Genomic DNA, 25,326 nt, shown 5'->3' with positions numbered 1-25,326 from the left:
TTCCTTTTTTGCTCTTTTGCATCCATGAGTGTGTGTACATATATGTTTTTATTGTATACACACTCATACGCACATGTATGCATATGTGTGTAGAGGCAAGGCATGATGTCAGGTGTCATCCTCAATCACTCCTCCACTTTAATTTTTGAGACAGGGTCTCTCCCTGAAACAGTAAGTCGCTGATTTGGCTAGATTAGTTGGCCAGCAAGTACTAGGTCTCTTCCTGTCTCCACATTTGCAGCACTGAGATTACTGGTGCACAAGGCCATGTCTGGCTTTTTATGTGGGTGCTGAGGACTTGAGCTCAACTACTTGTGCTTTTGTGGCAAGTACATTCTTGTCTGAGCCATCTTCTCAGGTCCTAATCCCTTCATTTTCAGGAAAACACTCAAAGTTAAGTAGGTAAGGGTGGAGAAATACACATGCACAAGCCCTCCTGGAACTCCTGTGGCAGCATACTATGTCCTGGTTGTCTTGCATAGTACCAGCAAAGGGTACACCTAGGTGCCATGATGCTATAGTCACAGCGGAAGATATCATCATACCTATCTGCTCCATTTCTTTCTCTGTGGAAACCTATAGTGTAATGTTATGATGGTAAAACATAAATCTTATGTTCAATCTTCTTTTTACTTTAAGTTCATCCATAGGCTAACATATAAAAGCACCTTTTTGTTAAACGGAGCCCCACTACACACTGAAAATAACTACTAAAAGGTACAAATAAACAAAATAAAACAAAGCCAACCCACAAACAAAACAAACTTCCTTCTGTATGTTAAAGATAAGAAATGATACATTTATTCTTCATGGGTCTTCCAGAGCAGAAGGCCTGAGGAGGAGATCCCAGTTCAATTTCAGCCATCACAAACCAAGATAAAATTCCAACTCCTTATCTACACGTCACCTCAGTACCCTCTTATTAATCATTCATCATTTTGTCAATGACAAATATCAGGTAATGCTGCTTATAATAATAAATACACAGGGAAAAATTAAACCACTTTCATAAAACTCTGAGCACATCAAAGCTAAAGAACTGTAAATATTCTAGCAAAATCTGAAGAGTAGAAGAGGAAAACATTATTGTCAAAATTGGACATATTTTTTGTTTGTGTTTCAAGACAGGGTTTCTCAGTGTAGCCTTGGCTGTCCTGGAACTAGCTCTGGAGACCAGGCTGGCCTTGAACTCAAAGAGATTTGCCTGTCTCTGCCTTCCAAGTGCTGGCATGAACCACACCACCACCTCCGGCCAAAACTGCATTTTCAAAAGTGATATTTTATATTATTTTCTTTAGTATATGATATGAGATGTATCTGTCAATGTATGTTTAAAAAAACACATCAATCTTTTAAAAAGTGAAGTATTTTCCAGAGCAATGAATGTCACCCAGTTATAAACAAGGATATTCATCTCTCTAAAATAAAACAGTTGCATATACTAGCTAGTTAAAATTAGAATGTTATCTTTAAATTTGTTTCCTTGAGTGAACATGTCCATAACCATGCTTGTAGATAAGTTATTTTTGTCTCATAAAGTTGTCATAAAATTTTTATTATAAACAAGATGTTCTTAAGAGTAATATTTTCGTTTTATAAGCATTCAAAATTAAACAAATGAAATAAAAATAGTAAATACCGATTCAAGGAAAACGCCGTATGTTAGCAAACCCATTTCAAATAAGAGGCTTTCCTTCCTTTTCTTAGCAAAATTATCCACACATTCTCCAGTTTGGGTTCTGGCTACTGCATTATAAATCTCCTTTAAACACACCTTCAAGAAAACAAACCTCAGCTAACCTGAAATTTTGCTTGAGATTTCCTATGTATTTAGAGCACTAAATAGCCTATACCATCTGGTACTTTTTACCATATTCATGTGCATGATGTAATCAATATGCGCATCTGATATGATTACATTCTCTGGAGCCCAGAGAGGTGCAAGGGAGACAACTAGAAAGTTTATGAAGCATGGTGGCCTATAAAGCAGTCGATAGGCTTAATCTGCCTCTTCAAAGCACCCCAGAGTGGAAGGGTCCATCTCTTCCACTTCACTGGTACTATATACTTTTAGTATACATAGGCCTTTAGGTTCTACTGAGGTTACATATATGCTTAGTAACTATTAGCAATTACTTGACGAATCAGTTTTTCAGTTTACTTGCAGTATGTCATGGTTGGAAAACAAGTACTAGAAAGTGACCTATCCTGTAATTATAACCGAGAGAACTGGACTGCAGGGAATCAAAGACCATTTAAATTTTATCAATATAAGCCATCAGTGGTATCATGTTTTCAAAGTAGTTTCATATGAATTTTTTATTTGACTTCATTAAAAAGCTACTTAGCAAGAAGAGAAGATACTAATCTCACCTAAAGATAAGAACATAATCTGAAAAACACTGACTTACTCTGATCTCATTTAATCTATACTTGTTTGATACTTTTGATGGATATATAAATAAAGTAAAGTAAGTTATATTTATACTTTATTACCCTAAAAGTTCCCTTGTCATCTGGACCCAGTCTATCTTTTCCAGCTTCGTTTCCAACTGCATCCACTCTTCTAGTCACAACAGATTATTCCTTAAGAACACCCTGTACTTTTCTTGGTTTCCTCTTTTGGAAATTCTCTTTCCCACCCACTTCCTCTTATTCAAGCCTTACTTCTTCAAGGACCGGATTAATCCTTGTAGACTTCCTGAGCCATTAAATTAAAATTAACTTCTCCCTCCCACGTGAAGCTACTGGGCTTTCTCTGCTCCCGTCAGGTTCACCTGGGAGCTTTTATTGGGGCGGAGGGCAGCATGTTCACACCTACCGCATGACAATGTCGGCATGGGTGGGGGCTTACCAAACGTAAAGCACCTGGCAGACACAGTGCTGCCTTAGCATAGGTTCCCATCATGTTTGGCTGCTTAACTGCTCATCCTGGCTCCCTCCCTATCATTACAAGGGTGACCTTTCTAAAAAGAAACTTGATTACGTCATTTTCTAATTTGATCTTGATGTTGTTATTTGTCGTTGAAAAGACAGAGCTCAGGTTCCAAGCACGTGATTTAAGGCAGGCATCGACATGCATTAACTTGTTAAATAAATTTCTTTTTAACTTGTGTTCTCTATTTGCTTTAAAAATTCAATAGATCAAAGATATATATGTACTTACCAGATAGGAAGTTAGATTTGTTCTTTGCTGTGCATTTGAATTTTCTTGATTCTATAAAAAGAATTTTCCTAACTTTGAGCATTATGTAATATCTTTCCATTTCCTTTTCTTTGGGTGTTTAGTTTTTTAGTTCTGTTAGTCGTTACAAATTATTGCAAGTTTTCTGAATATGCTTATTTGTTTAAAATCTCTACAGAAACTTGAAATATCTTAAAGATCATCTTTGTGAAAGGAGTTTTTTGTTTGTTTTAAAATAAAACCTTGCCGTGGCTTCAGAGTGTTCAGTTCTGTTGGCCTGAAATAGAGAGTGGAATGGTAGAGGCCCTTGCATTTTATATCCTGCTGAAGGCTGGTAAGATTTAGTTTTAAGTGACGATTATGTGTATCTGCTACCTGCGGAAACATCCAGTAACAGAGCTCTAAAGTACATTTATTATGAAGGAAGGTGAGGCTTTCTAATCTCCATGATGTGGTGTTATTTATTTTTTTCTTTCTTTTCTTCCTCCTCTTTTTCTTCCTCTTCTCCTCCTCCTCTTCTTTCCTTGTTCCTTTTGTATGCTATATTTTATGATAAGCCTTTTAGAACAAAATGTGCTTCCATCTTACCAGATGGGTAAAGGGTCTTTACTAGGCTTTTCTACTCAGTTAACAAGTAATGAAAATACGCTTATGAATTGGTAGCATAGGTGAATATGCTAAAGAAAGTTAAAAGCAAGTTGGTATGTACATTGTTTTGTCTTTTCTATCAACATCTGAGTAGGACAATGATCTCTTAAACAGACCAACTGGGAATGTTCCTTTCTTGCCTTCTTAGTTTTATTTCTATGTTGTATCAGTTGATTTTAACAATTACCAGTAGGGTTGAAGGGACAAACATTTGCTAAAGGCCTTATGTGTGACCTGAAACAAAACCTAGGGTGCCAGCCTCCAGAAAACTAATGCAGTTTATAGGTAGTTAAGCTATTTGGGATGTAAATATGATTATAACATGAAATGATATTTAAATTACCTAAATCCATGGGATGTAGGTCATTTCATCTCTTGCTATGTGTAAAACTACTAAGCTGAGAGTAGTAGTGCCTGCTTATAACCCCGGTTGCTCCGGAAGCCTGAGCAGGACTCTCCCAAGTCCAGCATGCCTGGGCTGCAGAGTGAGTTCATGGCCAGCTTGGGACAACCAGTGAGACCTTGTCTCAGTAAAGTTTCTCAAATGGGCGATGATGTAGCTCAGGGAGAGAATACTTGCATTAGGTCCTGAATTCAGTTTCCAGAATGCATAGCAACTGAAAGCACTAATCAAAGTATGTTTTGTAAAATACTGGTTTGTAATTTTTTGAAAGTAAAAACAATGTAAAAGGCTTATTTACATTTGAAAAAAATAATTTCAATCTGCTTTTTCAAAACAAAAGTAGATTTGATTTTGCCACCCCTACCCTCATCTCACTCCTATACCTTCACTTAAACCTTTAGGCCCCAGTGTTCTCCCCACGCTTGTTTCATATCACACGTGTTCTAATGTTCTCTCTGATTATATTTTATAGGGTTCACTCTATTTCCACATCTCCTAATGCAGATATCAAGTTCATTAAAGGTTTCAAGGACCAAAGCAAGAGCAATGCCTCGGCCAGAAGAACATGAATTCAGGTGCAGAATGGTAGGCTTGCTGGTAGGAAAAAAAATGGACACATTTTTTTTTCCTCACAACTTCTGTTTTCTTAATGAAATAGCAAGATAGAAATGTTGAATGTTGCAAATTTAATATGACTATTTTCTAGGAAAAATTAGACAACAAAGGCAGCTATCAGATCTAATGAAGCAGGTATTCATCAATAAGCAGCTACCGTCTCCTTGTGCCCATTCCCACCTTAGAGGACCTGCCATACTCACAGTCCTAAAAGAAGCAGTCTTACTGTATCGCTCACAGCCGCTGAGTTTCTGCCTCATGGAACAAAACACGCAAATCATATGATCAATGTAACCTGAGGTTATTTTAGCTCATGTCAAAAAAGTTCAGAGTGGGAAATTTAAGCTGGAATCTGGTTCATACAATATTAAGGATTCAGGTCCCTTGTGCAGCCAACAAGTCAGGGTACAGATTAGCAGGAAGAAGAAGGGATCAAGGAGACAGCCTCTTCTTTCTTTCTTAAACCAAAACAAAAAGGAAAAGACAAAAACTGCTTGAGGTGCATGGAAAGGCCATGTGGAAATAGAGTGAACCCAATAAAAATGTAATCAGAGAGAACATTAGAACACGTGTGATGTGAAACAATCGTGGGGAGAACACTGGGGCCTAAAGGTTTAAGTGAAGGTATAGGAGTGAGAGGAAGGGTAGTGGTGGCAAAAACTAAGGATGTATTAATAATTCTGACACCGAGTCTACTGCTGTGTGAGCTAATGACAAAAATCTAAAATAAAGATTAAAAAAGAGCTTGAATGGAGGTAACCTGCATGGGTGTTCCCAGAAGACAAGAGTTAGTAAATGAAATCTCAGTGCCAGGCATGGATTAGCTCCCTCAAAAAGGCCTCAAAAATAGGTCTCTAAAACAACATGGGCTACTGTCATTGTTTTTGATTGCCTACCAGAACTGTATACTAAGACCCTACTGCTGAAGGTGCCATATATTTTGGTTGCAGAATATAAAACAATAAATCTTGAATTGACTAAGAAACTTCCTTCTTTCTGGCTAGCTCTTATAATGCCAGAAAGTGCTATGCAGGCTTTCAGGGAAAAAGACATCAGTGGTCTGGACTTTACATGCTACAGCAGTGATCTGCCAGACAAATATGTGCCTACTGGTGCAATACTGGCATGACTGTTTTAGGGGTAACTAATAACTTTCTGAAAGAATTTGAAGCCTGTTACACAGGAGAAAATGCATAATTGATATAACTGGTACTATAAACATTGTCACAAGTCTATGGCTGATGGGGATAAAAAGGAATCTACTGTTGTTATTCTGCTAAATATTTATATTACTAAACTGACTTTTAAATATTTACGTTTATGCCTGTAGATATGTGTTGCTCTCAGACTTGGTCCAGAGAAAGTTCTTAATGCAGTTAGCAGAGGTTAATGTAGATATTCATAACTAATGATAAACACTGAATACTTAGCCCCAAATGGGGGCATCTATGTCAACCCGCCCCTCAAGGCTCAGGGAACACTGTACAAGAGGATACAGAGAGAATGCAAGAATCAGATTCTGCTGGAGAAAACAAGAGCCCTTCTGACTCAGGCCCCACCCCAATAGTTGCTGGATTCCTTCCTTCTACCTGTCACCCAGCGCATGTCCTTGTGACCTGCTGCACTGATCACAAGGCCACTGGTCCCTGTCGTGTGTTGCACACATGCCACCATGCCCTTCCTGATGAACATCTTGAAGGAAGTCACCCAAATGTTTCTCAGTTCAAGTGTTGGGGGCTGGTTTTAGATTCGTGTTGACTATTCATACTTACTTACTGTATAAATATAATTTATCATTTGTATCATTAAAAAAGAATGCAAGAGTTATAGAATGGGGAAGAGTGCTACGATGTGCTGTCTTCTAGACGTGGCAATGCTATCTATCACACTCATAAATTAACCCAGCCATATTTACCCGTATAAGATCAAGCCAGTCAAAATTCCAGAGAGGATATGGCAGGGGCTCACAAGCCCCATCTCTAACTGAGGAGCTATTTTCAGTTGGTGGCTTCTGGGGAGGAAGGTAACTTTTCCCTGGGGATGTGGCCACTGACAGGTTGCAAATGCTCCAGTAGATAGGCCCACCCCCGTGTGTATATAGGTAGCATTAACAGACTCAGTGGGATATCAAAAAATAGAGAGAACATAAAGTTGGGAGCTGTTGTGCATTGACAAGCATTGGGGAATGGGAGTGGAAGGTTGAATCCAAGGGGAGTCTGAGTAGGGTTATAGGAGATGTATATGATCAAAATACATTGTATACATACATGCATGCATACATACATGCATATATATATATATGATTTCTCAAAGAATAAAAATAATTTTTAAAAAGAAATTATTTTTATTTTATGTGTATGTTTGCTTTCATGTATTTATGTGCACCATGTGAATGCCTGGAACCTACAGAAGCCAGAAGAGGGCAGTGAATCCCCCAGAACTGGAGTTACAGATGGATGTGAGCTGCCATGTGGATGGTAGGAACCACCCCAGATCCTCTGCAAGAACAACACAATGCTCTTAACCATTGAGCCTAATAAATCACTACTACTATTACTACTACTACTACACTACCACCATTACCATCACCCCCTACTACTACCACTAATAACAACAACAACAACAATAATAGTAAATATTAGGTTACTCCATGCTTAATAATATTCATTGTTTTAAAAAACTGTTTCCACAGTCTGATATACTTTTCCCTTACCTCATTAATCAGAATATGGTTATATGGCCATTCAAGCTATACAGGAGAACGGTGATTATCTTTAATCTGGGCAGTTATGAGTTCTGCTAAATACTCGAATCCCTATAGTAAGTAAAAGGGAAGACAGATAATGGCTAGCTGACCTTGATGCTACTACAAAACTCATGGTTTCCCAGTTCCCTTTCTATATTTCTATATTTATATCAAAGCTATAAAGAGTGAACGGACCTAATCCTAGCCAATAAGATTCTGTCATCTGAATGATTATATTTGGGACAAAAATCACGATAATTTTTCTCTGAAGAGATGGTGTACACTAGGACACCAATCACTGCCCTACAGAGAAACAGGCTTATACAAAAGAATAAAAGCAGAGAAAAGCAGAGTCTAAGTCTGCAGAGGAAGAAAACATGGAACTCTCTGACACCTGCTTCCCAGGAAGAGCTGCAGCAATACTTTTATCTGGAGTCTGGGCAACAGTCCTATTCCTTCATCCAGAAACTCCTGTGTCTGAGTTAATATGAATGCATTTCTATTCCTTACAAGGAAAAGATCCTTAAGGTACCTCATGAGGAAGCTATAATTTAATGTTCTGTGCATGGGAAGGGTTTCTCCAGCACTTCTCAAAGTTATGGAAGACATCCAGTGTCATCTTCCCTACCTCCTACATAAAGAACCAGTTTGAAAAAATCTTCAATAACTACAAGTTGATATCCCCTTTGAAATTCTGGTAATGATGACTATATAATCTCTGTTACTTCTCTTTGCTTTGGATCAAGACAAAGATGGCAGAAAGATGTTGATCAAACTTACTGCACAATCACAGGTATCCCTTGAATTCCTAAGCAAAGCAGAGACTATAGTAGATTCCATTGCTGTTCTAGCCATTTCCTGTTCCTGCCTGTGGAGGAGGGTCTAAACTTGGCTCAATGGACATGAGGCTTTAGCCTCTGAAATGATGAAGTGATATGTCACCTCAAAGCAGAAATCTTAAGAGCTAACAGGAACCGGTCATCACTCTCCCCTCTGCCACGTGTTATCTCAGGGAAAAACAGCTGCATGCCAGGCCCTAGATGAAGACAATAAGGAGCTAACCTGGAGCTCTTCATCGCAGTAAGATAAGACCTGTTTCAAGCTACTGAATTTTTTGTCTATTTATTTATATATTTATACATAGTACACTTATTTATCTAAGGGGATTGCCTAAAATTATTATTCATCTGTCTCTGTCTACCCACCCCCCTCATGAGTATATGCATGTGTATATGTGTGTGAGCATGTGTGTGATGTATTGAGCATGCTAGGATGTGTGAATAGAGAGATTAATATCCCCATGTATTCCTCAATCATTTCTCCACCGTATTTCTAGAAATAGGTTTTTCACTGAACCTGGTGCTCTCTGCTAGAGAAATCCCATGCCAAGCTCTCTTTAGCTGGGCACATCTGACTGGGTCCTACTCTCTGGGCTCTGAAGAGGTACAGATCATTACAGTCCAAGAACTGGTTTTGCTACCATGCAGCAATGGGCAAAAGCCAAGGCACTTCACATTTTAGAAGTCTAGTGTTTTAGGTTTCTTTGTTTCACTTGTCAAAACAAGGATAATAACACAAATTATACCTTGTAGCTTTGTTGTGGGGGGAAAAAAACACTTGGCAAAATGCCTAGCCATACTGGAAAAGTACAGTAAGTAATTGTCAAAAGTGGGAACAACTCCTCACCTTGAGAAACCTATAAATACACTCAACAAACCAGGAACATCAAGCGCTATCTGAAGGGCAGCAAAGATCTCAAGAGTGGAGTGGGGGGGGGGGGGACAGAGAAGAGAGGCCTAGACAGAATCACTAGCTATAATTTCCCTCAGGCCCTTGTACAATGTTATGTGCTTTGTGCAAAACAAAGAAACTGGAACCACTGGTGGCCTTCTCTTCTTTCTTACACAAACTGTGCTTGCCTGTTTAGTGAACAGGTGAATTCACAGTGAGCAGATGGGGATGATAAGAGAACAACCAGGGTTGCAAACTTCTTCAGTGGAAATCTATTTTCCAGGGTAGAGTGGTGCAGGAGAATTGTCTGTATTCTGTCAATCATATTTTGAATAAATGCTGATTGGCCAGGCAGGAAGAATAGGCAGGTCAACCAGACAGGAAGTAGAGGCAGGGCGATGAGAACAGGAGAATTCTAGGAAGGAGGAAGCCCATTCCTCCCATTCCTGCCCAGATCACCAAGAAGCAAGATGTAATCTGTCAGGCTGAGAAAGATACCAAGCCATATGGCTAACACAGATAAGAACAATGGGCTAATATAAGCTACAAGAGCTAATAAGAAGACTGAGCTAATGGGCCAATCAGTTTATAATTAATGCAGACTCTGTGTGATTTTCTTTGGGGCTTGCTGGTTGTGGGGTACTGGGCAGGACAGATACCCCAACAAGCAGGCCCTTCATGTTACAGTAGAGAATGACTTAAAGAATATTTTCTGTAAAATTTCTACAATGCACTTCAGACGGACAACTCTAGTCCCCATAAACAACAGATGTTGTGAGATCGATAGACTGCAACTCTAAAGATAGGCAACTGCCTCCTGCCTGTGCTCTTCACAGCTTCCTGTCTGCCGTACGGAATCCAATTGTAAAAACAGTAGAGCTGTCATATTTCTGGAACATTTGCTTAAGTTCAAGTGTATGGGGGATGAGTTTAGTTTGAAGGTGACCCCTTGCATATGGATTTAACTAGTTCTCGGTGAACTAACTTAGCATTTTTAAAGTGATGTATCATCTTGAACAGTTCAAGAAATAGTTTTGTTGAGAATATCCAAAATTCCTGCAATAAAGCTCCAAACAGAATGATAAAGGAAACTTGCCAGAAATACTAAAGTATGAAATGGTTTATATTACAACCAATATTATTCCAAAATTTTAACCATAACAGGTAAAGACAGTAAAATAAACCATCCAGTTAGCTTGGGGAGAGTAGCAATATTAATCTAAAGAACTGAGCTTGAAGCATGAGTGTTAGTATTTAAACAGTGGCTCCAAAAGATGCTTTATCTTACTAGAATTAGGGTGACACATAAGAAACCTGCGATATTTGACATGCTATGTAGCCCAGGCAGATCTCAAACTTATGAGCCTCCCACCTTAACCTCCCAAATGCGGGACTGCAGGCATGAACCACCACCTCTGCACCTCTCTTGCTTTTCGTAAGTTGGCATTTGATGCTTTTCTGAAATATATACAACTTACTCAGTGTCAAGTAGAGACCTTGCCATGTCGACTTTCTATAATTCTCAATTTTTCATAATTTGTGTCTGTTAAGAACAAAATATCTGAAATTGGGTAATGGTTCTTAAGTCTGGGAAGCTCGAAGTTAATTTAGAGATGGCTCGAGAGGGCCTTCTCTGTGTGTGCACATTCATGAATGTGTGTGAGTGTGTGTGTGTGTGTGTGTATGTGTGTGCTCATGCATGCATGTATGAGACGGATCATGGGGTAAGCAAAATCTTTTCTCAGTAATCCATTGCCCAGATAACTAATTAGTATTATTGCCCTCCTGTCCTGGTAGTCATTCCTTCAGTCCTTCATTCCTCAGTACGGCTGCACCTGAACTTTGGGAGATGCATCCAGACAACACCAATTAGACAATGAACATTAGCAGACAAACCCATTTCTCTTGTATTTTCATGTTTCCCAAACCTAGCACATAGTAGTTCTTACACAGTGTCTAGCATAAGAGTAACAAATATTTGAGATTAAAGTTAAGAATAGAGTGGATGGATAGTTAGGAGATATACATTAAAAAAAAATCAGCATCAAGTTCTGGTAAAAGCAGGAAAATATTCAAACCAGGACTGAGTTTGGCCTTAGTATCTGCTGCCCAGCCACAACATTTCCTGAAAATATATTTAGACCACTGTTACTCCAGATCAAAGACATAATTGCAAGTATTATATGTGGGCCAATTATCCAGAATTTAATTCATGCATTTCTATTTCTTTATGTCTCACTTCTTACTTCAGTCCACAAAAGATAAGAGAGAGTAAAAGGAAGTCGTGTCCTCTGATGGTTCAGGTCCACTCATTGCCTATCATGGTCCTGAGTCTACAGTGGGGACACCCTGCAGACGCTTCTAAGGCTGGAAGTTGCCTGGCTAGAAGGCCCACGGGTTTTGATCTTTTCTTCAGTTTTTTAAGACAGGGTTTATCTGTGTAACAGCTTTGGTTGTATTGGAACTATCTCTGTAGACCAGGCTGGCCTCAAACTCATAGAGATCCTCCTGCCTCTGCCTCCCAAGTGCTGAAATTAAAGGTGTCCACCAACGGCCTGGCTTGATCTTTTAAGTTTTCCTATCCTTTAAAAATTGTACTATCATTTTAAAGTGTATTAACTTTTTTGAAATTTAATTATCAAGCTACCTTTTAATTTAAAAAGAAAGCAAAATTTATGTGCCATGGAAAAACTTATAATCCAAAGCAGAATATGTGTGATAAGACTCATGCAAAACTGAGACTTATACTTTCTTTTTTCAGGAGGTCTAGAAATCCTCGAGGGGAAAATAATTCAAAATTCCAAGAGTCATCCTAGTCACATATTGCAAATTCAACAGAGGACGATGACGAAACAAGGACTAAATTTAGTGACATTAAATTTAAGTGTTACCCAGGCCTCAGGAGTTAGAATATATTGCTTATGACTTTATAATAACACATCTCATAATTTAAAGCCTGACTAATTCATAAGGTCTTCATCCTTGACTTTAATATTTCTGTCTAGCTACTTGGCATTATGATTGCACTTTTACACATTAAAAATTAAGAAATTACACAAAAAAGACAGTGGTCGCATAACGACTGCAAGCACCACAGCAAATGATATTTGCTCCATCTGACTTCAATGTTTAGCGATTTATTTTGAATCAGAACACAAAGGCTAGAAATAAATAAGCAGGGCAGAATACTCAATTTGTTTTTTACATGACTAACTTGTAGCCACTGAGTGCCACCTACAGGACAAAAGCAATCCCTTACAGTTACAGTTCCGCTTTCAGCTAGGACTGCCATGTTCAGATGATAAAGGGCATCTCAAACTTTTATCCAGCCCTGGATGCACATGGGAGTAAATGGGAGTTTGAGGTGTTTAGGTCCCTATAACAAGGATTCTAATTAGCTTGTTCAGCAGTAGGGCTCTTCTAGGGGTGGCCACAGGAGGTGACTGCAAATGTCTGAGCGAACAGAGGAGTGCGTAAGGTAATGTCAGCTTCCTATCTTCTAGGGACACAGACCAATCCAAATTCACAATGCTTATGTTTACGCAAAACTTCAAAAGTAAACGTACTCATCTAAAATGACCCCCACAGATGTGGAGGTCAGAGGACGGCCTGCGGCATCAGGTTTCTCCTCACCTAAAATTTTAAAACTACTTTTAGAGAATTAGTTTTCTGAAATGCACTTTCCTGGGTAGACTCGCAAGTACTTTAATAAGGGTTTTTCCTAATACAGTGACTGTACAAAGTACTCTAACTTAGTATTTTATGGTTTAAAATATGCAAATTATATTCATTTATAAAAACAGAAAAACTGTTAGGATAACTAGATATTTTCTAGGCTATAACTATGTAAGAAATCATCATCAGAAGAAGACAAAATGACAAGCTCCACAGTGCCTCTGACTCAAGTATCACCTCACTCTTCTAGAAAGCACCCGTCTGTGGTGGCTCTCCACCTTCCTAATGCTGCGACCCTTTAATATATGTTGACACCAACCATAAAATTATCTTCGTTGTTACTTCATAACTGTAATTTTGCTACTGTTATGAATTATAATGTAAATAATCTGTGTCTTCCAATGGTCATAAGCAAACCCTCTGAAATGGTCGCTTGACGCCAAGGGGTTGCGACCCACAGGTTGAGAAGCACTGCTTTAGCGTAACTAGTTCAGTCAGTTGCCAGCTTTCAGGCTCACACACTGACCAAAGCCTCTCATATCTTTCCATCTCTTCTCTCCTTACCAAATGCTGGTGGCCCTCCAACCTGATGTTCTGTTAAGAAAAAGAACCATCCCAGGTCTTCTCCACCACATGAAAAAAAATCAAATTTGTTAGTAGTTCGATCTTGAACTTCAGCTTCTAAAACCATGACTAATAGGAAGGTTTTTTTTTTTAAAGTCAGAACTTTCATCAGTTTTTTTCTTCTTATTTTTGTTCTGTTTTGTTTTGTTTCATTTTTTCAAGACGAGGTCTCTCTGTGTAGCCCTGGCTTTCCTGTAACTCACTATGTAGTCCACTCTGGCCTCTAACTTAGATCTGCCTGCCTCTGCCTCTGCCTCCTGAGTGCTGTGATTAAAGGTGTGAGCCACCACTCTGAGCTCTCAGTTCCACTTCTGATCACAAAAGAAATGTGATCAGTAGACATTTCTGGGGAATCACTTTTATTTTTGGTTAAACAAAGCAAATACTGAGGGACCTCTGCAAAGGAAATGCCTTGATCTTAGAGCTTCCCACAGAAGGCTGGGAAATACACACATGATTTCTATGTTCTTTTATTGTATTGCACAGATCAACTGAATAAAAGACATCCCGTGACGCTATAGAGCAGTGATAGTTAAGATGTATATATCCTAGAGTTATAATAAAGAATCACCTAGGAAGGGAGGGGTTTTGCTTGAGTTGAATTTCAGAAAAGTAAAATCTAACAAACTTTTAACACCAGACAGACTTCCAGCATTCACTGGAATTTACTTTATAATGCCGATGATTAGAGAGCCCAGTAAGTTTCAGCCAATCAGACTTGAAAAGATGTCTAAGAATGGTTTCAGGGCCCTTTACTCACCAATTTGGACCAATTTTACTCCCCTAAAGCTTTTGAGGATGTCTTTCTTATACAAATCACTCAAAGTTCACATTTCTGAACAAATACAATCTCATACATACAGCCAATATACTGTTTACTGTACATTAAATTCCTTTGATTCTGTTTTTTTTAAAGGCCCCAAAGCAGCTGATTTCCCACAGCCTAACAGTTAGCATTATGCCATTGCAAATTTAAAAATTCAGGAGCGGAGCACTCAGCTCCAGGTGAAGAGAAGCAGACAGACGGAATTGCGGATGCCAAAGGACAATGGCTGACTTACCTGCGGCTGGCCGGCTTCTTTTCTACTGCGCCCTCTCTAGCTGATTTCACATTTTCACTTGTGTCTTTTTTTAACCTTTTTGCAATCCTTTCTCTCATCAGGGTCTTTTCACCATCAATGTATTCACCACGCTCTGCACTCTCGTCCTCGCCATCCTGGAAAAACTAAAAGGAGTATCTTCTAGGCATTCTGCTCCCTTTCTCTTCCAGAGACTCACCTTAGATGCTTGCTGGGTTCTAGGCCATGTTTAGTTTTAAACCAGTAAGGGCTTGAAGACTCTTCTTCCACTAGGATAGCCCTGGTATCCTGCTCCAGGCTAGTAACATATGATGGGACCCCGAGAGGGATGAGCAGCTCACTTTACACCAGCTGTCTGTGTAGCACTCCCTCTGCACCCCCCAGTCTCATCCTCATCCCCGCAGGAAATGTGGTTCTGGGGGCTTGGCCAGCATAACATCAACCAGGAATTCATTCAACTAGAAGAAGTGAACTGCAGTCACTGAGACTTAAGCACCTTCGGCAAAACCCACCAGTGTGCCCTGCACCACAGCAAAACCAAACCAAGCCAAACCCCCTTAGGCTTCTAACCTAAGCTCCAGCAGTCACTATCTTCTGAAAGCATGGCTCACCGGAGGCTGGCTACCTTCTCCCTGACAGAGTCTCCTTAGTGTCGTTCTCTTTAGACTGGAACACTCTTATTCTAGATATCCCAATGTTGGCTTTTTTCTTCTCCTACCCCCTTAGTGATGTATCTTGACTTTACTATTAACAGAGGAAAAAAAATAGAAAATAATAAAAAACCCTTCCCATCTCATATTCCTCTTTCCTCCTTATTTCTATAGCACTTACTGTTTACGTTTTTTCTCAGACAATTAAGGAGAATACTCCAGGAAAGTGAAAAGTCTGGTCTATTTGCCTACTATTTTATATTCATCTTTTAGAATAGCTCCCAGCATTACTAAAGAGGAGAGAAAAGGGAGACAAAGAAGAACCTACAACAAAGGGGTTATTTATCTCCTATGATTCCTAGGCTTGCCAAGACACAGCAAGACAGGCTTCTTGACTTGAGGGTTATGAACCCCTACAGCAGTGTTTTTCAAAGTCTGGTTCTCTGACTCCCCAAATTATTTGTTAAAAAAATAAAATCTACCCAGGCACAATGGCACACATCTTTAATCCTTGCACTTGGGAAGCAGCATCAGAGGCAGCCCCTTCTCTAAGAGTTGAAAGCCAGCTTGACCTACAGAGCAAGTTCCAGGCCAGCCAGGACTATATGGTTAGAGCCTGTCTCAACAAAACAAAAACAAAAAACCCACATATGTATATACATATATTGATTTTCATATTGCAAAGTATCAGTACAGAATCAATCAAATTATTACCTGATTACATAATCCCAAGTCTTGTTGCGGACTTAACTGAACCAAAAATCTCTGTGGACAAAAGTTGCATGTGTTTGGCGAGATGTTTAAGTTATACCTGACATGTTTGGGCCTCAGCAGATATAAAATAGATCTTTGCAAAGTCATAAGATTTTATTTGTGACAATAAGACACTTTCTGGGGAAAGGACGCACACATTAAAAGGCCCTGGGATCTAAAGTAGGTTAGAGAACAAGCATTCTCCTGAAGTGACCTCACCCTACCCATAAACTGAAGAATAAAGCCCTATTTTCTAGCCCTTATTATTATAACTAGATGTCTTCAAGGTAACTAAACTCAAAACATACAAATTGTTAATTAATTTTTATCTACCACCCAGCCTCAAGTCAGTTCTATGTTTGGTACCTTGCTAACAAGGCCACCAAGCCAGAAACTTGTGGTTCTCTTTGACTCTGTCCTCATCTCCCTCCTCAAAGTGTTCCTCCTTCAGCAGCTTTCCTGCACTCCCTTTACCCTGGCCTCCTTCCTCTCATTTGTCCTCTGCAATGCTGTCAATGACAATTTCTACAATGCAAAGTTGGCTGCGGCACCCTTCTTCTTAACCAGTACCATCCAACTGTTATTCATCACCTCTAAGATGAACCCCAAACTCCTTGGCACTGTGATACCACTGTGTGCAGCATGCCAGTCCTCCATCCCTCTTTCCTCATCACGACACTGGTCATACTGGCCTGTTGTTGGCTCCAGGAATATAACATACTCTTTAACTCAGGAGACTGGCACGGGTCAGTCCTTTATATTCAGCCCTCTCACTTCTCCACACAGCAAGTTTCTCCAAACTTTAAAGCTTAACTTGCACTTCCTGAACAAGGTGTGATCTCTGCTTAGCTGAGCATCCATGCTCTACCTTCCCAGCTCGATCCAAGTTTCTCTTCTCCCAGGATGTTTTCCTACCAAAGCAGATATTCATTCTCTCTGTTACAGCTAATCAGGGAATCCCCTTTTTGATTGTGGTAAAAGGCAAATCTCTGTACATGCTAAATTACATATTTTCTTTTGAATTATGCAAAGTATGCAACAATAGGCTTTATCCTAACATAGTATTTATATAACTTGAAAACCTTTACCATTCACATAGTACAAGAAAACCTTCCTTCTGTTTATTTTAATTTTTACTATATTTGTGTGTGTGTGTGTGTGTGTGTGTGTGTGTGTGTGTGTGTGTGTGTGTAGATGTACACTTGCCACAGCTTGAATGTGTAGATCCTTTCTCTCTCTCTACCCTGTGAGTAAGGAAACTGAGCTCCTGTCCTCAGGCTTGACAACAAGTACCTTTACCTACTGAGTCTCCTCACTGGCCTCTCCTTCTATATTTATCATTGTTAGCTAGTACTAAAGGTACCACCTTAAAAGAGCATCATCTCCAATACGGGTATAAATAGGAATATACTATTATAAATAACTCCTCCATGGACTTCCCATAGCATAAAGGATGCCCAGTCATCACTTTTAAACTTTTAACATAAATAAAATCAAAACATCTAAAATTAGAGTATTCACATAATGGTATGAAACAGAGAAAAGGCGAGACAGAAATTCATATGTAAGATTGCAATTCTATGGGGAAATATGCAAATCTATTTGGAAGTAAATATTCTAATAGCAAAAGAAATTATTTCATTTTAAAAATTTCAGGTATTTATATATGTTTTTAAAGAAAACATAATTTGTTTGTAGAACTCTGACCAAGCTCTATTTGTACCAAAATGAGTACTCACATCTTCTAAATCTCCCGCTGCGTCATCTTTTTCACTACAAAAATAAGTAAAGACAAACACATTTTAGCTTCATAGTGAAACTAATAACAGCAAGAGTAGATGGAATTCATAACTAGTTTGCTAGAATTAATGTCTTGTTCTGTTTTTCCACATAGCACTCTCAGCACTGTACAACAGATGGGAACAAGCTCAAAGAAGTCACCATTTATAAACAGAGGAGCAGACATGCTCCATTAGCAGATAAGCAAATTCCCTGGATTTTTTTTTAATACAAACAACCACCATCATGCTGTTTCATTTGCAGAAAATAATTTTTCTATAGCTTAAAAGGTTCTGGCTAAAGAGACCATATCCTACAAATTAAAAGGATACTAAGAAAACAGTATTTTGAAATAGGATTTTTGAAGATGAGTTAATCGCAATACAACATTTTTTTTATCTCTAAGACACTGGCCAATATATCACATGTAATTAATACATTTAACACTAATTAATATCCCACCTCTCAAACAGAAACAACAAAGACAATTAAGACAGATATCTATCAACTATGAAAGTTGTAAGAATTTACACACAGTAAATTGGTCCAGAATGAAGTCACTTCTGCCAGCCGCCTTGCACTCTAATGCTTACTCATGATACCCAAACAAAAATGCCCCAAAGACAGATAGCAACGCAACATGAAATTATTACAACAGTTTCTAGTATTTAGTCTAGCCTAAGATTAATCATTTATCAAAATGTATTATTGTTTTGACTAGGCTTAAGAAATTTATTTTATGAACTCTAGCATAGAAACAATAAAGAAAACAAAGAACGCAAGAGAATGAGATACAGTCTAAAAACAAAAGTCCAGTTTCGGCACTGCACCAACCTTTCCACAGCTGGGACAGAGCTGAGGTGCGGGTCATCCTTAAGCAAGTCATGGCTGCTTTTGCTTCTCCCCTTCATGCTCTGGGAAAGAATACACAATATAATTGAGAGCAGGAAACTAAAAGTTTTCAAAATGAATAGTGATTAATTTACATGAAATTTAGTAAGGACATAGTATGATTAGCAAGAGACATGTTTCTGAAAGGCTCATTATAACCAAAACTTTAGAAATAAGAATGCTTTTGCTGACTGAGAATGGGATTTTTATTTGTTTAAATTATTAATTTTTATTTATTTATTTTTTTAAGATGCAGTCCTACCATCTAGTCCTAGCCCAAGATGGCCTTGAGTTCTCTAACCAGCCCAGATTGATCTAGAACTCATAATCTTTCCTCCTTGGCATCTCTTGTGCTGGGATTACAGGCATGCTCAAAAAATACTTTTTTAGAATCATCTTTCCCAACAAAAAGTGACACTGTTAAAATGCACGGTGGCTTGCCAGCTCTGACTGCTTATGATTTACATCCAACTGAGTAATTCCTACAATCCATACACAGAAACTTACAAGAATAAACTAAGATAAACGCACACTACTCTCCTTTCATATACAGTCTATGCTGAACAAGACAACTTTTAGGAAGCATCCACAAGCAATCAGATGAGGTTGCTAGTTAACAAATGGAGGGCAGATACTCAGGAATCTCTCAAACACCTATCAGAGACCAAATTTGGAAGTAAGTGCTTTATTTCCAAAAGTTTACTTCTCAATAATGACATTTTTGTAGGCAAAAACAAATGAGGAATCATTACTACAAAACGTTACACAAGAAGTAGAACTATAGGAATTATTGCTATTGTTCTAATTTATCAAGAGTGCACTGGTACCAGTCACAGTGATACACACTGCACTTCTTCCCTTCCTCTCCTCTCTAATGGAAATACACGATGTAGCACATAGCCACATTGGCAGACAGTTTGATGTTATTAAGCTAGTAATCAGGAGTCACAGCACCAGTCAGTGGAAGAGGATCAGGATTTAAATGAACACACCAAGAGTCTAAATGGATCTATTTCTATGTCGTTTAGGTCCCCATAGACACCAAGCACTGCAAGTCCTAGCCTATATATTTCCCTATTGCATATGGGAATATTCTAAATTGGCCTTCTGTTTCACTGATTAATTTGTGAACGGGCCCTAAATTTGATGTATTACTCTAAGATGGGTATATATCTTTAAAAATATGCTTCCATGACAAATAATTATGATTTAAATATTTCTGTATTAACATGTGATTTTCTGGGCTTTGAAGATCAAATCAAGTAAAATAAACATATAGCTAAGGCTGTTTTTTAAATTATTATTTTGCAGTCTTGGCCTGTGCTTCATTGCTAAAAATATCTATATACACGTGCAGAGTCTCCAGCTCTCACAGCAGTTTGTACAAATCTTCCAAAGACACACAGCTCAGGGCGCTGTCCTCTGTAAAGCTTCAAACACTGAATCAAGCTCTAAGCCCATCTTATATAGCAATGGTGCAATGGGACAGTGCAGAGGAGCGAGTAGATGGCAGTGCCTGTGGCTGCAGAACACAACATTCTTGTCTCTCTGATTAAAGGGATGGGTGGGGGAGGGGTTAGTGCCCAGACTACTACGGCTGTCTGAAGACTCATCAGGCCGACAGAATACCCTCTGCTCCTTAGGGTGAAGGTGTCAGTTCTGGGGATTTACCCAGGTCCTCATATGGACTTAGCCAAGTGTTCTCTGAAGCTACGTTCTGAGCACAGAAGCACATTTTAGTTAAGGACATAATATACCATCACCAGGGTTTTGAAAATCATCAGTAACCATAACTACAATCTAACTTTAAAGAGTTTAAAGTCTGGGTTTTTCTGAATTCTATGGCATCTTTAGCTGTTTTGGTTTTCCTGTATCATCTGTTTTAATTTGCCTTACTAGACTACTAGAAACACAGTTTTAGAAGAATCTGATCTTGCATTTTCATTGGTCAGCAGATGTATCGGTATGAGGCCAAGAAAACATTTTTATTTGGGATATATCTCACTTCCTGTAATTCAGTGGAAACCAAACTTCACATCGGCAACTCAAGCCCACTTCTGAAGTAACTTTAATTCCACAGTGTCTTTTAAAGTTCTTACGGAAAGGGCAAAGGTTTAACTAACTACTCATTAATTCCTTTGTCTAGCTATAAAGACTGAAAACGTTGCTCACAAACAGAAGGGAACACAGCACAAAGGACATGGGACAATACCATGGGTGCTGCCCAAAGTGACCCCCGCCTGGGCTCAGTCATAGCTTCTCAGGCTGAGCAGCAGGGTCGCTGTGGCCCTGGAGGTAAAGGCGACTGAGGCAACAGCCTGAGGCTCTATCTCAAAATAGTAATGACAGAAAAAGATGGCAATCTGATCAAATGAATTTCAAAATCTAATATCCCACAATCATATACCTTTTAGCTCAAAACTTAAAATTGTAAAAGCAATAAACTTTCTAGGATCTCAGAACACTCAGCTACAAAATTAAATAGCAACCTCATCTATTTCCCAAAAGAAAACTAAATGCACACACAAAATTTGTAATGTTAATTTGCATTCCTGAAAATCACAGATTTTATTTGTATTTGTTCTTTATTTATTTTATATGTAGGAGTGTCTTGCTTGTTTGTATGTTTGTACAGCCCCTTCATGCCTAGTGACCTCAAGGTCAGAATGGATCACCTGCAACTAGAGTTACAGGCAATTCTGAATTGCCACGAGGGTGCTGGGACTCAAACCTGAGTCCTCTGAACAAGTGCTTTTAACCACAGAGCCATCTTTCCAACCCCACAGAAAGATTTTAAATCTTCTTACTACGGCATGTATGTGCTATATGAAATGGGTATGTGTTAATTAGCTCAACTCAGACATCCTACTCTATACACACATTTTAAAACGTTATGTTATATACAATATATATAATTTTGTTTGCCAATTTAAAATAATTACTATTTAAAAAAGAAAGTTCTTCCTAAGTACAGTGTTGCATGCTATAATCCCAACCTTTAGGAGACTAAAACAGGAAGACTGCATATTTGAGGCTAGCCAGGTCTACTGAGCAAGACCCTGTGTCTGAAATGAACACAAAAGAAAGAGAGAAAAGGAAAAAGAAAGATTCTTGCTGAGCCCTTAAAGGAAAATTAATTTTAAAGAGCTTAAAGAAAAAAGAATAAACTTGTTTCACAGTTTTTAAAGTAAGCCCTAAAAACAGGAAGAACTCATAAATTAAGTTGAATAATCATTAGCACTCTAGATATTAACTAACTTCTAAAACTGGGCTAGCATGGAGATAGAGGATCAAAAGCAGATTTTAAACACAAACCCATTCCCACTGCAGTGAACTACTGAAGCACACAGTAACTAGGAAGAATGGAAAAACTTAGAAGAGTCTCAGACTGGAACAGAAGTCTGACTCTCCCTTTAATGCTAATTCTTCCTGAATGACCTATTTTAAGGTCATCATTTGGCTAAAGGGTTTAGATGTTGAAAACAAGGCTAAATATACTTAGCAAACTCCACAAAAGGAGCTTCGCAAGAAAGTCAAAACTGACTGCTATCATACCTAAAAATGAACAGCGAGTGGGATGGACCTGGAACTTCATACTGAAAAATCAAGAAGCAACAAAATAGGAAAAAACAGCATAGCAGCAAAACAGACTACAGGAAGGAAGATTAAGGCAGAAAGAGCTAGAGGGCATGTTGACAGAGAGGAACAACATTGGTCTCTGGGCTCTGACTCTAACTGTGTGTGGTCCATGCTCATGGAGACCTCTCCAGGCCACAATGTCCAGTGTTAGAGGCAACACTGGTCTAGATGCTGTATTTTCTGTAGATGTGATTAACTTAGACCAGCAGCCTTTGGGATTATCTTCCATAATGTGAGTGGCCCTCATTTAAGCAACTGAAGGCCTTAAGAGCAACTGCGTATAAGAATTCCTAGAATGAAAAATGACATAAAAAACATGCCTGAGTATCCAGGCTCCAGTTTAAGAAAAACCAACTATTCTGTCTTGCTCTACATATTTCGGACTTACTGTACTAACATACAGAAATTTACAAATACTGGTATTACATTTCAATTTAAGACTTTAAAAAAAGAAAGAAAGAAAGAAAGAAAGAAAGAAAGAAAGAAAGAAAGAAAGAAAGAAAGAAAGAAAGAAAAAAATATCAGGCACAGATTGACAAGATAGCACCCTCTGGGCAAAAGTACTGGATTAGCTAGACCCCATCCAACAGCGCTATCTCCCAGGTTAGATTTCTTCCCGTGTCATAGTGACACCATGAGAAAGTCAACAGAGAGCTTCTCTGAGCACGAGATATGGTTATTACTGCACTCTTCTATCATGCAATCCTATCCAAAAGGAAACAGGTGAGTCTGGTAAGTCACTTAGCCAGGGTCTCAGTTTCCTCCGCTATAAAGAAAGGAAGTTGGACTAGATCCCTTGGAGCTATAAAATCCTATGATTTCAAAGAGGTTTTCATCAGGTAGTACATAGATACTGAAGCAAAGAAAGAAAAGCTAATCCACGTGGGAGAGACACCTTGTCATGCATAAAGGAGTGAGGTGAAAGAGTGTGTGTAACCTCACACTGATAATCCACAAACCAGAGGGGACTCGGGTTTCTTAACTCACGTACAGTAATGCCTCAGTTGAGACCGTAACAATTACAAACTTACAATCTAGCTCTGGAATAGCACTTACCACTGAGGAGTCACTGAAAAAAGAAACCTGATAAGCAAGTGAATAATGGAGCAATTATTTTTAAGGCTTTTAGAAATATTTAATTTCATGCAAGCACTGAAACTTCAAATCGTTCTGTCACTAAAGGATTCACTGGGCCCTGGCTCTAGTTATTTCAACACTTTGGGACAAGACTAAATTTGAAAACCACGTCTATTCCTTTTTCTTATCAAGGTATCATTTTACCAAAAAAGGAAAATGTATTTGAAACAAGTTCATGGTCTGAACAGCACATGAACCAAATAAACACAAACAAAATTAGATTTGCCTTTTTTCCAGATCTTAGAGCAATTTCTATCCTTTAAGTCAGAGAATTTCAAACTGCTTTTGTTGTTTTGTTTTCTCAGATGTAACTACCCACTTGTCTATTGCATGGTAGATGGAAACAGAAACAGATAAATGGGCCGGAAGAAGCTGCTAGTCACTAGGTGTGGGAGACTCGTGTACCTTGAGCTTGCTCAGGCTGCTTCTTAGGAAAGACACTGGCCAGTTCTGTCCAGCCCATGATAAGGTGCCTCAACAGCTCTCCATATGCTTGGACAAGAGAGTAGCAGCTTCTAAATAGCAACTGTGATCACATTACAAATCATTCAGCTTTTAAAAACCAAGAATAAAATACCAATCATAACATAAGAGATACCATTCTATTTAAAGACACAACCTTCAATGGTGTCTTTCAGGAATGTTTAATGTATCAACCTAGCAAGTATATCTTACTTTTATGTTACACAAAGAAAATCTAAAAGTGAAAGATATCACTCAAGATCACATAGTGTCAGGGGAAAGTGAATCTCAATGAATTTGTATGATCCCAATGACATTGAATCTAGTGAATCCAATGACAATGAATCTACTGTTGATTCAGAGATGTACAGAACCTGCCTTCAAGGAGCTCATGGCCCAGAACTATACTCGGCCATTAAGCAAAGAGTATAGAGTGCAGGACTGGAATGCTGAACCGAGAGTACAATCACAGCCTTTCTTTATAATAAATCAAAAAGGCTGCTTTGCAAAGAAATGCAGTATAACATGAATAACAGACATTAGGTTAAACCCAGATCAGATCTACAAACACTGGAAAAACCATTTAGAAAAGATGGCATTTTGAGCGTTGAAAATAAATATATCCTAGCATCTAGATGTGGACCAGGATGCTTCAGGCAGAAAAGCTGCAGTGACCTACATAGAGTCCCCATTGTGGTGATCCTGTATTTCTCTGCTGTGAACTGCAGGGGAATTCACTGGTGATAGTTTTACCAAGCCTCTTATTAAAAAGTTCTAACTCCATGGATCTGAGAAGAAAAAAAGAGTGACTGAATCTGAAGTAATGTTTAAGAAGGGTTGGGGGGGAGTCAACGAAGCCATGGCTATGGAAACATTATACTTCTCGAAGGTGACTCTGGTAGCTATGAATAGAAGGAAAAGAGGAAGAAGATGGCAGACCCATGAGTAGATAGGGCAGCAGCCCAGGCCAGACATATGAAAGGCTTAAACAAGGGTAATAAGCAAATTATAACAAAAGAAAACAAAAGGTTTGATTTGAAAAACTTCTTCAATGAAAGCTTAACACCATGCACTAGGGGCTGGAGAGATGACTCAATGGTTACGATCTTTGGCTGTTCTTACAAAAGACCCAGGTTCAATTCCCAATACCCACATGGCAGCTCAAAACTGTCTGTAACTCCGGTTGCAGGGGATCCAACATCCTTACATAGACATATATGCAGGTAAAACACAAATGCATGTAACATAAAAATAAATTATTAAAAAACAACAACCACAAAACACACCAGCACTGACTGACAGTGCATCTG

General features: G+C 38.7%; 1 protein-coding gene across 2 annotated transcripts in view; it reads right to left on the bottom strand.

Moving 5' to 3' along the window:
- Cwc27 (CWC27 spliceosome associated cyclophilin) overlaps positions 1 to 25,326 on the bottom strand; it is a 171,748-nt gene that overhangs the window by 123,722 nt on the left and 22,700 nt on the right. The window contains exons 8-10 of one of the 2 annotated variants that reach the window (XM_075976134.1): positions 18,722 to 18,801; positions 17,848 to 17,881; positions 14,688 to 14,842 (exon numbers count right to left, since the gene is read on the bottom strand). In XM_075976134.1, the coding sequence (XP_075832249.1) occupies positions 14,688 to 14,842; positions 17,848 to 17,881; positions 18,722 to 18,801 (269 nt within the window). Of the gene's footprint in view, positions 1 to 14,687; positions 14,852 to 17,847; positions 17,882 to 18,721; positions 18,802 to 25,326 lie in introns of both variants that reach the window. The other variant, XM_075976133.1, reaches the window with a different exon arrangement.

This window comes from Microtus pennsylvanicus, chromosome 6 (assembly GCF_037038515.1).
Source record: "Microtus pennsylvanicus isolate mMicPen1 chromosome 6, mMicPen1.hap1, whole genome shotgun sequence".
NCBI lineage: Eukaryota > Metazoa > Chordata > Mammalia > Rodentia > Cricetidae > Microtus > Microtus pennsylvanicus.
This window is presented reverse-complemented; position numbering and strand designations above follow the sequence as displayed.